This window comes from Neoarius graeffei, chromosome 15 (genome assembly GCF_027579695.1).
Source record: "Neoarius graeffei isolate fNeoGra1 chromosome 15, fNeoGra1.pri, whole genome shotgun sequence".
In the NCBI taxonomy this organism is placed as follows: domain Eukaryota; kingdom Metazoa; phylum Chordata; class Actinopteri; order Siluriformes; family Ariidae; genus Neoarius; species Neoarius graeffei.
This window is the reverse complement of record NC_083583.1, coordinates 66,406,587-66,419,465: the sequence shown is the minus strand read 5'-3', so window position 1 is coordinate 66,419,465 and position 12,879 is coordinate 66,406,587. Positions and strand designations below refer to the sequence as shown.

General features: G+C 42.4%; 1 protein-coding gene across 3 annotated transcripts in view; it reads left to right on the top strand.

The window, feature by feature from the left end:
- The window catches only part of nr5a2 (nuclear receptor subfamily 5, group A, member 2), a 75,279-nt gene that overhangs the window by 35,381 nt on the left and 27,019 nt on the right, over positions 1-12,879 (top strand). For 2 of the 3 annotated variants that reach the window (XM_060941776.1, XM_060941775.1), the window contains exons 6-7: positions 472-591; positions 6,142-6,289. In XM_060941776.1, coding sequence (XP_060797759.1) covers positions 472-591; positions 6,142-6,289 — 268 coding nt within the window. The remainder of the gene's footprint in view (positions 1-471; positions 592-6,141; positions 6,290-12,879) is intronic. The other variant, XM_060941777.1, reaches the window with a different exon arrangement.

Here is a 12,879-nt window from a genome sequence, read left to right as displayed (position 1 = left end):
CACGATGGTCATGACGTCAGATTAGACGATCATAGTGCCATACATTCTTGCTGCATCCTGGTATTGGTCCTGAGATTGGTGACACTATGAGTTAGATATCGACTAATCAGCGTTCACATCGCTGAGTGTCATTTACGGTAGGAGGCAGGTCAAGATGTTGTCAGTCATGGCTATTAAGGAGCACATGAGTTTGCAAATGAGATAAGAAAACAACAAAAACAAAAAATTCTGAAGTGATAAAAAGGGCATCATGTGGCATCCCACAAGACACATTATGTCATACTACAAGGCTCACTGAACAAAATTGTGTCATCTGATCCCAGCATTAGAGTTCCTTTTCCCTTTCTTTCTCTTGGTGTGAATTTGGCACTGGCATTGACTTCCAGATCAAATCAAACCAAACGGCAAGTAACATGAGATTCTGGTGAAGCTGACTTCGCTCATGTTGTGTTTTTCTGGAACTCATTTCAGGTTGATGACCAAATGAAACTTCTTCAAAATTGCTGGAGCGAGCTTCTCATCCTTGACCACATTTTCCGGCAGGTGATGCATGCCAAGGAGGGCTCCATCCTGCTGGTTACAGGGCAACAGGTGAGTTTTGAGGGCCGTACGTTTCCTCTTACCTGAGACCGCGTTCACGTCTGCACTCCATCTCCCTGTAGAGCTCATCAGGCATCTCGTCAGTGCGGATCAACGCCCTTTAAAGTCCTATCGACTGGCCGTGTCCGTGCAGTCACTACTCCATTAAAAATAGATTACACTTATAGGTATGAGTTAATGTGATCAGAATAATCAATTGTGCATTTCTTATCAAGTCAGCAGAGTCGGAATAAATAAAACGGCTGGTTAAGCATGCGTGAGCCATCGCGCTCGGTGAGGGGGAGAGAGGAGAGGGATTTACTTTGCTGCTCTCTGAGGAATAGCAGTGGGTGGATGCCTCAGGCTTCGCTCAACTTCTCAACACAGGGGGTCCTTTCATTCCTTATAGAACACACACACACACCACAAACACACACACACACACACACACACACGAAATGTTTCAATTGCTCATTATAACTCGATTATTGCCAGTAGAATATGTGATTTTAATTATTAATCTTTTTATTCCCGCCTTTCAACAAAACGCTCATAAATATGAAAGTTAAAGAAACCTCTCTGAACAGCTTCGCTACACACACACACACACACACACACACACACACACACCGAATGTCAGGCGTTATGGAGAATGGCAAACTGAAAACGGATTCATTTACATCTTTAATTCGATTTGATACCAGAAAAAAAAGATAGAAGATAAGAAGTTGAATTTATGCATGATCAAATATGGCGTGATTTGGGTTTGACTTTTGACCGGCGTAGTTCTCACCGCTGGATCCTCAGTACTGCACTTATCCACGTTCCAGCTGCGCGGCAGGAATCACAGCCTCGTCTCCAAACAGCTGCGCGGATGCTTTAGCATTAAATGATTACAGTCATGAATAACATGCAAGGACTGATCTTAGACACATATAAGAAAACAGCCTAGTTTTTATTTAATTCATTTATATATTTATTTCAAAAGTTAATTTCATTTTCACACAATTTTCAGCAATGAATATTTTCTGATCCTGGACAGAATAACAGCGCTGAGCTGTTGCTGAGCCTCTCTGTGTATGATCGAACTCAAACGAAGTTGGACACACTCAGAAAAGCGTCTTGGTCCAGAACATTTCATGTTGTTTTCCGAGGTGTCTGTGTTCACTTCACACCACACGTTTATCAATAGGGTCCAGATCTGGAGACCAAGCTGGAGGTTTGAGCGCTGATTTTGTGTTGAAAGTGCTTTTGTTCTCCTTGTGGTGATGGATTTTACATGAGTGCAACCGATTTGTTTTACCCCGAAGACATAGGATGTGGTCGAAAGCAAAAAATAGAAGAGACAATAAAAACAACAACAATAATAATGATAATAAAAATAATTAGTTCAGACAATTTATTTTTATTGTTTTTAAATTTTATCGAGAATGACTAATTTGATCTAATTTTGTGGGGTTTTTTAAAAAAGAGGTTTTCTTTTTTATAGTAGAGTAAATAGGTTAATATACATATACACAGTACTATGCAAAAGTCTTAGCCCCCTATTTTTTTCCCAATACAAACTTATATGTTATAGATTTCTATTTTATGACTTCTACATTATCAAGTCAAAACATTACAAAAACATTTTAGAGTTCCAAAGGTTCTTTTTTTTGTTTTGTTTTATTTTTCCAGCATAAAATTAAATGTTACAGATTTTTTTTTGTAATATATCTGAGCAGCATATTCCATAAGAGAGCACTTTTCAGATGAAAAAAGAAAACATAATGAAGGCTGCTGGGTTTTGGGGCAAAATTAAGAAGTGAGTGTGACAGTCAAAGTGTCCAGAAGAACTGGGGCTGGTTCTGTAAGATGCTCAGTAAAACCTACAGCTCATTTCCGCATAAAACTGCACTCATTGTACCTGAGACTAAAGCAAAGGGTCGTCTGACCAAATATCGACTTTGTTATATTGATTTATTATGGCTTATAGTATGTTTTAATGTTGAAACATTTCATTATTTTTAAGCAGCTTTTGCTCTAAAGCATTTCTTTATACATGCCTAAGACTTTTGCACAGGAATATATATATATATATATATATATATATATATATATATATATATATATATATATATATATATATATATTGCAGCAACTTCCTGTTAAAGGTGGCGATCATGCAGGAGTTGACATTTATTATAATCCTCTCTTTCCAGTTATGTACAAACTCGTTTTCTGTCTTGAGGTGGGTTTAAGTCTCGCTGTGAGTTTGGACAAGCTCTGCATTTAGTGAGTTGTGCCTGGTCACTAGTGTGTACGCTGTGTGTAGTGAGGGCTGACTGAGAGCAACAGGGTGCGTGCAGGAGGCTGTGTCTCATTTGCATATTTTGACTAATGAACAGCTGGTGTTGAAAGAGCCTGTGGGGAGAGAAACAGAAAACACGTGTCCTATTGCGTCCTATTATTTTACAACAGGCCAGGACTGACAGTCAGGTCACTCTCTCTCTCTCACACACACACACACACACACACACACCTCACATACCCTGACATTCAGAGGGATTCAAATCTGAAAGTCTTATTTGTTTTTTGATGACCATACGTCCAGCTTTGTCTTTTCTAACAGTATTGTTTAGGTGAATTTTGAGAATATTACTGCACACATCCTGCATCGAACATTTCAGTGATTTCTTTGCGTCTTCCTTCCCCCTAAAACTCCCTTGGATAGTTTTGAAATATTCTGGGAATGAAATATTTAAAAGACAGATTTAACGTTTGGTTTGTTTTGTTTTTTTGTTTCTTTTTTTTTGTAGCTTCATTTTAAAAAATGCTTCCAAATGTATTTTGCTAAGATCGTCGAAAGAGTGCGAATTCTCCAGACTGGACTTAGAAATATCATTCATCATATTTACACGAGAAATAAATTACCATCTACCTGCATTTTTTAATTGCAAATCCAGCTCCAAGGGAGCCCGCCCCGCTCTTAGGAGGCCAGCCGTCTACCTACCTCCAGAAACCCTGGCACAGTCAATTATGGTAATGAATTGTCAATAAATATAAAAATTTAATATGGCCTGCTTACAGTGAGTGGCAGCTAAGGACTTGCCTCCAAGACAAATTTGCTGCTGCTGCAGATATTAAGTGCACCTGAAAGGGGAGGGCTGGGTCTGCTAGCCTGGGGGACCTGCATGCTTGTGCATCTCCAGACCCCACATCCCCCCACCTCAAAGCCCCTCCCCCCGTCGTCTGGAGCGAGGGAGCAATGGAGCGAGGGTCCAACAGTCCGCACGCTGGGGATAAAGAGAAACGTGCTGCTCTTCCCCTGTTTATTTTGATGTTGATTATCATTCCACCCTCACTCCTGTGCACTGTCCCTGCTGTGCTGAGAGCATACATATGCACACACATATATGCATGCACGCACGCACACACACACACACACACACACACACACACACACACACACACACACGTTCTTGTATTTCTGTCTTTGTGGGGACTCATTGACATTATACATTCTCTAGCCTCTTACCCTAACCTTAAATCATATACGCAGAACCATGGCCTCACTTTTTGTTTATAAATGCCTTGAGACCTCAAGAATGGCACAGGAATAGTTTTAAGCATTAACAATAAATCTAATATAGTAATTTTTACAATTAAAATCATTCATACAGGTAGCGGTCTGAGTGAATGACCTTGACATCCGTGACGTCACAGCAGGAAGTCTATCGGTCTCATCGCCATTTCCGCTATACTAAAACACAGAGGTGACTGCAACTCCGATCCTCTATTTTGAGCTAATTTATCGCCATGCCACGTAGGTTTGTTGCTGGCGGGTGCAGCAACCTGACAGAAGGTGGATTTATGTTGCATTCATGGCCCAAGAATGTTCAAACTGCAAAGATTTGGACACATTTTGCAAGCAGTTCACGGGCACATCGGGCACCTACTAAGTGGTCTCTCCTCTGCTCTGCACATTTTACTGAAGACTCGTATGAGACCTCTGATCTGTTGAGGAGCGTTGGCTATAAGCCTGTATTGAAAGAGGGTGCAGGACCAACAATTAAATAAAACTACAAGATAAGGAAAGTACGTTCAGTTGCACCAGTTATCCCGGAATGTGAGCCGAGGGTTGTTGATAAAACCCGGGACAGGACGGGACATATTATCGCTCAGGCAGTGACCTTCCCATGGTTGTTGCTAAAACTGGTGATGTCCCGTCGCGGGTTTTAGTAATTGCCTGAGCCGAGCAGTAATGGTGGAGTACTCAGTATGGAAAAAATGGAGAATGAGTGGAGCAGTCATCTGATTTCTCCGCTGGATATGCTTGCCTCAGCAGCAATATCTCGCCCTTATATAGAATAAGCAAATGAACGGAGAACTGAACAAACAACTGAAAGTCAGATTGTTTCAAAACAGTCAGCCACAAGGTCGGCCTTCAAGCATTGAGAACACAGACGGGTAAGACGCGACTCTCATTTGGATAAAAAACAACAAAAACAACACCACTCATTGTTTACCTGCATTTAGATTCATACATGTAACTTGTATTGTGTGCTTAAGTTACCAGTATAAGATTATTTAATTTGCTTCAGAATGTGATTGTCTCTGTTCATCTGATTATTTAATTAGCCTTTTACGTTTTATCAGTGAAAATGCATGCATGTACATGTATGTTACATAAGTTATAACACCTATCCTGTTTTAATGAGAGTCAACCCTCAATCAATGAAGTCAAATCAGTCTTAGTTGAGCAAGTCAGTAACGGTATTTCTTACTTTCACCATAAATTTTTATTTATATGATTTTGGTCTATAGCTGTCAAAGGCCTCTGCCTTAAAAAACGGTTACCGCTGCGACGTCACACACTCAGGGTTGGCTAGCTCGAATGCCAAACACACACACACACGCACACACGTTCTTGCATTTCTGTCTTTGTGGGGACTCATTGACATTATGCATTCTCCATCCTCTTAACCATCACAATGAAATGCCTAACCCTAACCTGAACCCTAAAACTAAGTCTTAACCCTCAAAAATAGCCCTCTGAAGAAGTGAGGACCAGCTAAAATGTCCTCACTTCTCAAAAATGTCTTATGTATCCCGGTCCTCAATATGTACCACGTACAAGTATATCCAAACACACACACACACACACACACACACACACACACACACACTGACTGTACTCGTATTTAGGTGTGTGGGACAAGGTAGGCTTGGTAAGAGCTACTGTGCAAGATGTAGGATATTCATATGCCTCCAACGATGTTACTTCTTCCTCTTGTTCTCATCATCTCATCTCTTCCTGCCCACTCGCACCCCCAGGCCTTCCAAGATTAGTCTTGCTCTTTAGCCGACACCTATTTTTCCAGGCCTTTCAAATACTTTCTATAACTCTTGATGTTTGTGCTGTAATAGTTGCTTGCTTATAGCTGTTGGATGCAAAAATAAAAATAAATAAATAAAATAAAAAAGTCACTGACCCATATACAGTATCCATGTGGTCATGGGCGCTGGAGCTGCATGTTCAATCTGCATGTTACAATCTGCTTGCATACTCTTCCCCTTCAGGTGGATTATGCGCTAATTGCATCTCAAGCTGGGGCCACACTCAACAACCTCCTGAGTCGGGCACAGGAGCTGGTGAGCAAGCTGCGCTCCCTTCAGCTGGATCAGAGAGAGTTCGTCTGCCTCAAGTTCCTGGTGCTGTTTAGCTTAGGTGAGTAGTGCTAAGAAGGACAGACAGGAGTGGAGGAGTGCTCGCTCGTTCCCAAGGTTCCTGATGGACCTTGGGATAATCACCGAGACGACCGCATATCATCTCCCTGCATGTCCACGTCTGATAAGCCAAGTGTCTGTTATTCCTTCCACTGTCTCAGACTCCCTGCCTCGTACCTCGAGGCTGTACATGTCACCCATAGACTCAAATTCTGACCTTTATATGTGAAATTAGTGAAGCCATTCTCAGGAATGATCTCTCTCAGGAACACCTCCTACAGCTATCAAGAGCTAATCCTAGATGTACCAATGTACTCTATGTTTTATTGGGCGTTCACTGGGTGTTATAGAAATCAGATGCAGTACATTTTAGACCTGACGCACCATTATTGACCTTTTAGGAAAATGTGTCTTGGGCATTTGATATGGATTTTAGCATCATAAATAAACTTTGTCTTACTCATATGAAAATAAAACTGTTTTAAATCCAGAAACAGTTCAGTTTTCAACAACCATCCATCCATCATCTGTAGCTGCTTATCCTGTGCATGGTCCCAGGCAAGCTGGAGCCTATCCCAGCTGACTATGGGTGAGAGGCACGGTACACGCTGGACAAGTCGCCAGGTCATCGCAGGGCTAACACATAGAGACAAACAACCATTCACACCATTCTGGTCAATTTAGAGCCACCAATTAGCCTAACCTGCATGTCTTTGGACTGTGGGGGAAACCGGAGCACCCGGCAGAAACGGGGAGAACATGCAAACTCTACACAGAAAGGCCCTCATCAGCCACTGGACTCGAACCCAGAACCTTCTTGCTATGAAGCGACAGTGCTAACCACTACACCACCATGCCACCCAGGTTTCAACATGTATTTTCAAATTTCAGCAACACACATGGACCAATGTTCTCCACCAATGTTTTATTCGAGATATAGGACCAGATTTACTAAGCAGGACAAATTAGCATGAGAGTTCGCAATAAAAAAAATGCAGATGAGCGTGGCCAGTTCTGCGCGTGAGCTGCAAACAACGTACAATTTAACAGACATAGGGCGTCATGGCTCAGGTGCCATGCCATAAATCCGGGGACCTGGGTTTGATTCTGACCCAACGTCATTTCCCAATCTCTCTCCTGCTCATTTCCTGTCTCTATGCTGTCCTATCCAATAAAGGTGAAAAAAGCCCCCCCCCCAAAAAAATTAACAAACACAGCTAGTTCATTTTAGTAATGACCAACACAATCCACTAGTACCCCTTTTCCCCAACAGGGAATGGGTTCTGTTCTGGCTCAGGCACCAAATTTTGAACTGAAGAGCATTCTTCTTCTTCCTTGCGTTAGTCCCGCATGGGTGCAGGGTTCGCAGCTCGGCTCAGCTGTCTCCACTTACTCCAATCAAAGACATCCTCTGGTTTTGCTTTTATGGACTTTAGGTCCTCCTTTATTAAGTCAGCCTATCTCTTTTTGGGTCTTCTACGTGGCCACTTGCCTGGAATGTCCAGTGCTACTGCAGATTTAGCCACTGCTCCATCTGAGCTTCACATGATATAGCCATACCATCGGAGGTGCCACTCTCTTATTTTTGCAGTGATTGGAACCACCTGCATTTTCCTATGGACTTCCGTATTTTCCACACGCTCTAATAGAGAGAGTCCTTGAGACCAGCGTAGCATTTTCATCTCCATGGCATGTAGGCTTTGCTCATGTTTTACAGTGACTGGCCAACATTCACAGCCATATAGTGCTACTGGGCGTACCACAGTCTTATATACTTTAGTCTTCAAATTAGTCGGCATCCTGCTGCCACAAAGTACACTTTCGCCATCTCTGCCAGGCAGCATTTACACGGACTTTGGCATCTTGGCGGGTATCTCCATCCTCACAAAAGACAGAACCCAGATATTCAGAGCATTGTGACCAAAAATCAATTGGTTCAGAACCTGAAAAGTTGGTTCCCAGCTGGAACCAAAATCTAGTTGGTTTTTCCTGCACGAACCATGATGACATTAGTGGGCATGTCATTAGTTTGGAGAGGAAGTGGAGTGCAGCAATGGAGAACACACCAGAAAAGGATACGTCTTCAGAAATAAAAGGACCAAAACCAAATATCTGCAATAATGGAACAAAAGGCTCACAGGTAATCAATGTGCACCGCCATCTTGCTACTACTGTTTGTGCCTGTTGTGCATTGTGCAATGCCCTCCGTTCATGATGCGTCCTTGATTACAATGGTTCTGATCAAAACAGGTGAAAACATGGGCCAGTTCACTCACTGGTACCAAGGTTTAGTAGTTCAAGAACCTGTTCCCTGTTGGTCGAAAAGTGGTATAAGAGCAGCGCAAATTAGCATAGGGTCGCAAACAGGTACAGAATTATGTGCCTTGTCAATTGATATGTTCCAATAATGTCTTCTTTTGCAATTCCAATTAACATGAGTAGAGAAAATTCTCTCCTTTCTACCACACACTCTCTCTTACACTGCTTTTCAACCAACAGGGAATGGGTTCTTGAACTGGTTCCACTTAGGATTCTTTGAACCTTGGTGCCAGCCCATGTTTCCACCAGTTTTGATCAGAACCAATGTAATCAAGGACGCGTCATGAACAAAGGGTTCACACAAAGCACAACGGGAGTAAACAGAAGGAGTAAGATGGCAGAGCACATTGATTACCTGCAAGCCTTTGCCCTGTTCTTGCAGATATTTATCAGTCAATTTTTTTTTCTGAAGACGTATCCTTTTTACATTACATGAATTACATTTTAGCAGACACTCTTATCCACAGCAATGTGCAACATGCCCAGAGCAGCCTGGGGAGCAGTTGGGGGTTAGGTGCCTTGCTCAAGGGCACTTCAGACATTTCTTTTGGTCCCAAAGCTGCTTCTCTAACCATTAGGCCATGTCTTCCTTTTCCATTGTGTTCTCCACTGCAGCACTCCGCTTCCTCTCCAAACTAATGACAAACCCACTGATGAAAACCAGCTATATTTTGGTTCCAGCTGGGAACCAATCAATTTATTTTTGGTCGAAATGCTCAGAACGGTTCAAAATTTGGTGTGCAAACCAGAATGGAGCCCATTCCCTGTTGATGGAAAAGAGGTATTAGTGGCAACTATCGCAGCCATGTCAAGCGCAAAATGGGTTAAGACCATGAGATGCTTTTTCTCTGTGTTAATTAATGGTGCAATTAGCAGCAAATTGATGAGTGTAAACCTTAATAAATCACTTTGCATGAATGATTTAGAAATATTCTCCTCCCACAAATTTTGTGGTTTGAAATAGCCTGGCAAGCCAGACTAAATGTGAATATTTAGTCTGGTCTCGGTCGTAGACATTTCCGAAGGGTGTGGGTAGGAACAGCCTGTTGTCTTTCAAACTGTCTCTGTGCGTATAGGCCAACGATCTGACCAATCAGCGCAATAGTGACTGTGACGTAGTCAGAGCGACAGAAAGCAGTGGGGGAGGCCTTGAAATAGATAATTTTTCAAAATGCATATTAATTAACAGGTTCTAGATATTAAGAAGTTTGGAGATAATGACCACAAGTTTGGAGTCTGTACCATATACTTAACATACACTCTTTTTTTTTTCAAGTGTTTTTCAAGGGTTTGCTTAAACTGTTTGAGAGTTTTTGTTTTTATTTTTATTTAGTGGTGTTTGGTGAAATAATTTCCCTTAAATTTAAAATAACAGGAAAATAAGAAACAATCAAAAAGTAATGTTTCAAAGTTGTTTATTAATTCTTCGTACTGCACAAACTAGCCCCATCCTTTTGGCTACCAGCGGAGCCAGCTGGTAGATCAGACTTTTGCCATAGCCGGTCGGCAAAACAGCGAAAACGTCCTTCTTGAAAAGGAATGAGTGGAGAGCCTCTTCCTGCTCATGTTTCAACGAAAACTCCAAGTCTAATTCTTCTAAAACTGATTCCAAAGCGGAGTCAAACTAGCGCTGTTCACTAGCCATAGCCATCTTTCCTGTTGTGCTTTCTCCAGCGTCACGCAGCCTTGTCGTCACTCCTGCAAAAGCCCGCCCAAAGAATCCAAACAAAAACCTTGTGTTGTGATTGGCGAGCACAATTTGATGCCCGGGGTGTTTTGTTGATATGGTGCGAGGCTAGACCCACTCGTAGGCAAAAATATTTTTGGCCGCTAGGCAGGTGGGTCTAGTTTACTAGGCTAGGTTTGAAAGGGAAATGCATATGCAATGAGGTCAGCTACAAAAATAACCGTGTCCATGCCTTTCCATTGCTAACTTTTTTTACTTTAGTCTTTAGTAAAGATTTTTTAATGCCATAATAGGGTTTGATGTTCGCAAATCCGGCCGTTAAAGTATTAAAGTTGTTGGCTGCAGTTGCAGAAAATCAGGAAATTGTTGACTCCAGGTGATTCACTGGCTCACTTTTCTCCCTCAATTAATCAATCAACCCCTACAATCTGCAGTCTCTCACATAGTTATTTATTATTATTATTATTATTATTATTATTTGCTTTTGAAATCAAGATAACACTATCAGGTCACCCTGAGAAAGACGCGAGCCGAGACCTAAACAGGTTTACACGGCTTTGTTTAGCACATTAGGAAAATACTGAAATATTGATGCACCGCATCAGACGTCAACAGCATTATCATATCGCTCTTGTCTCGCAATTCATGAAATAGAGAAAACAGAATGTTTGTTGAGGGTTGTGTATGTTTGCTTTGGCTTCAGTTTTGTTTTTTTCCCATCCGCCCCACTTTTGAGCAGGGTTTGCTTTTGAGCAGCTCCACATCCTTGCCCATGCTTAACAAAGGAACAGAAAGGTGGTGAAGCTGCCGTAAGTTCAGCCATCTCAGCCTTATGGGGGTCTGTGTGTGTGTGTTTGCTATGGTTGTTGTTGTTGTGTGGTAGAGGTTTTAGCTAGCAGGGGGATGGGCTTCCAGTCTAAATAATTTGGTGGAAACATCATCCATAATAAAACACTCACCTGAGGGAAGTGTATCGCCCCCGGCGCTAGCATCAACCAGCTCGTCGGCCTGGCTGTGGGCGAGCAAGAGACTGGAGATTAATGCCTGCACTGATTAGAATCATCCTGTGGACAGAGCTCTCTCTCTCTCTCTCTCTCTCTCTTTCTCACTCTGTGTTGTGATCTTTGCCAGATGCTTTTGAGGTGTCAATTAATCAAAGGTTAACGAAATGAAGCATGAAATTACCCCGGTGCTTTATGAATACCTACCGAAGGCATCCTTTCCTCTCTTAGTGTCCAGACATGGCCAGTTTAGATTGAAGGGATTTTACGTAGGTCAGCGCAGCCCCCTTCAAACAACACCACACTGGGATTTCCACGAAGGCTGCATATCTGACTTAATACTCCGAAATGCTCAGCAAAGGTCAAGTCTACTAGAAAGTTGCTTGACGTATGTGGATGACTGAATAATGAATAATTAATCAACTTTTTTCACATCAAATTACACGATTATAGTTCTGCTTGGCAGATATTCTTAAAAGCCACTCGACTTTCTTCACCTCCCATGTCCCTGTCAATACGCCACGATGTCAGTTTATTCAAGTGCCTCTTCCACTTCTGTCTAAGCCCAGTCTTTTCTCTCTGATCTGCTTTTACAAATGAAGCCTTTTAAAGGAAATCAAAGGCACATTTCGCTGGGCTTGACGTGCCACTTCAGGCCCATAGCTGTGAGTTGCGGCCGCTTTTATCAGGCCCGTGATCCGTCACTGTCAGTGGTGTGAGGGGCTCTTTGTAAAGTTAAGTGTCGATAAAGAGGAGAATGGAGATGGCTTGACCTGGGAGCAGTCGTTTGTTTCCTCAGATTTGTCGAAAGGAGCGATTGCACCCAGCCAAACGTCTTCTGCACTCGTACGAATGGATGGAGTGGCTCTCACTCGAGCTGAAGGCTTTATCAATGGGTAAATAATTGCACCAAGGGCATTGATTTCCTACGCTGCAAAAGAACCTACACAGGCTGAGCAATGATGGTGTGTTGTCAGGGGGATTGCTTGTCATGGCTTTTGCCAAGATTTTACACACCTGAGTTGTTTCAGTCGACTACAGAAGCAGGGAATCATGGGACTCATAATCAGTCTTGAAGTGACTGATCTCTTCTTTGAGAAAATGTGACTATTATGTGACAGCTAAAGAAATTCTTGATATGAGTAAATATTTATTTGTTTATACTGTATCTTGCTTTTTTCTTATTAATATAAGGTTCATGTGGGCAGCACGGTGGTGTAGTGGTTAACACTGTCATCTCACAGCAAGAAAGTTCTGGGTTTGAGCCCAGCAGCTGACAGGGCCCTTTCTGTGTGGAGTTTGCATGTTCTCCCCATGTCTGCGTGGGTTTCCTCCGGGTGTTCCGGTTTCCCCCACAGATGAAAGACATGCGGGTTAGGTTAATTGGTGGCTCTAAATTGACCGTAGGTGTGAGTGTGAATGGTCACATCTCTCTATGGCCAAGTTTACATTAGACCGTATCTGTCTCGTTTTCTTCGCGGATGCACTGTCCGTTTACATTAAAACGCCTGGAAACGCCGGGAAACGGGAATCCGCCAGGGTCCACGTATTCAATCCAGATCATGTCTGGTCCGGTGCTGTGTA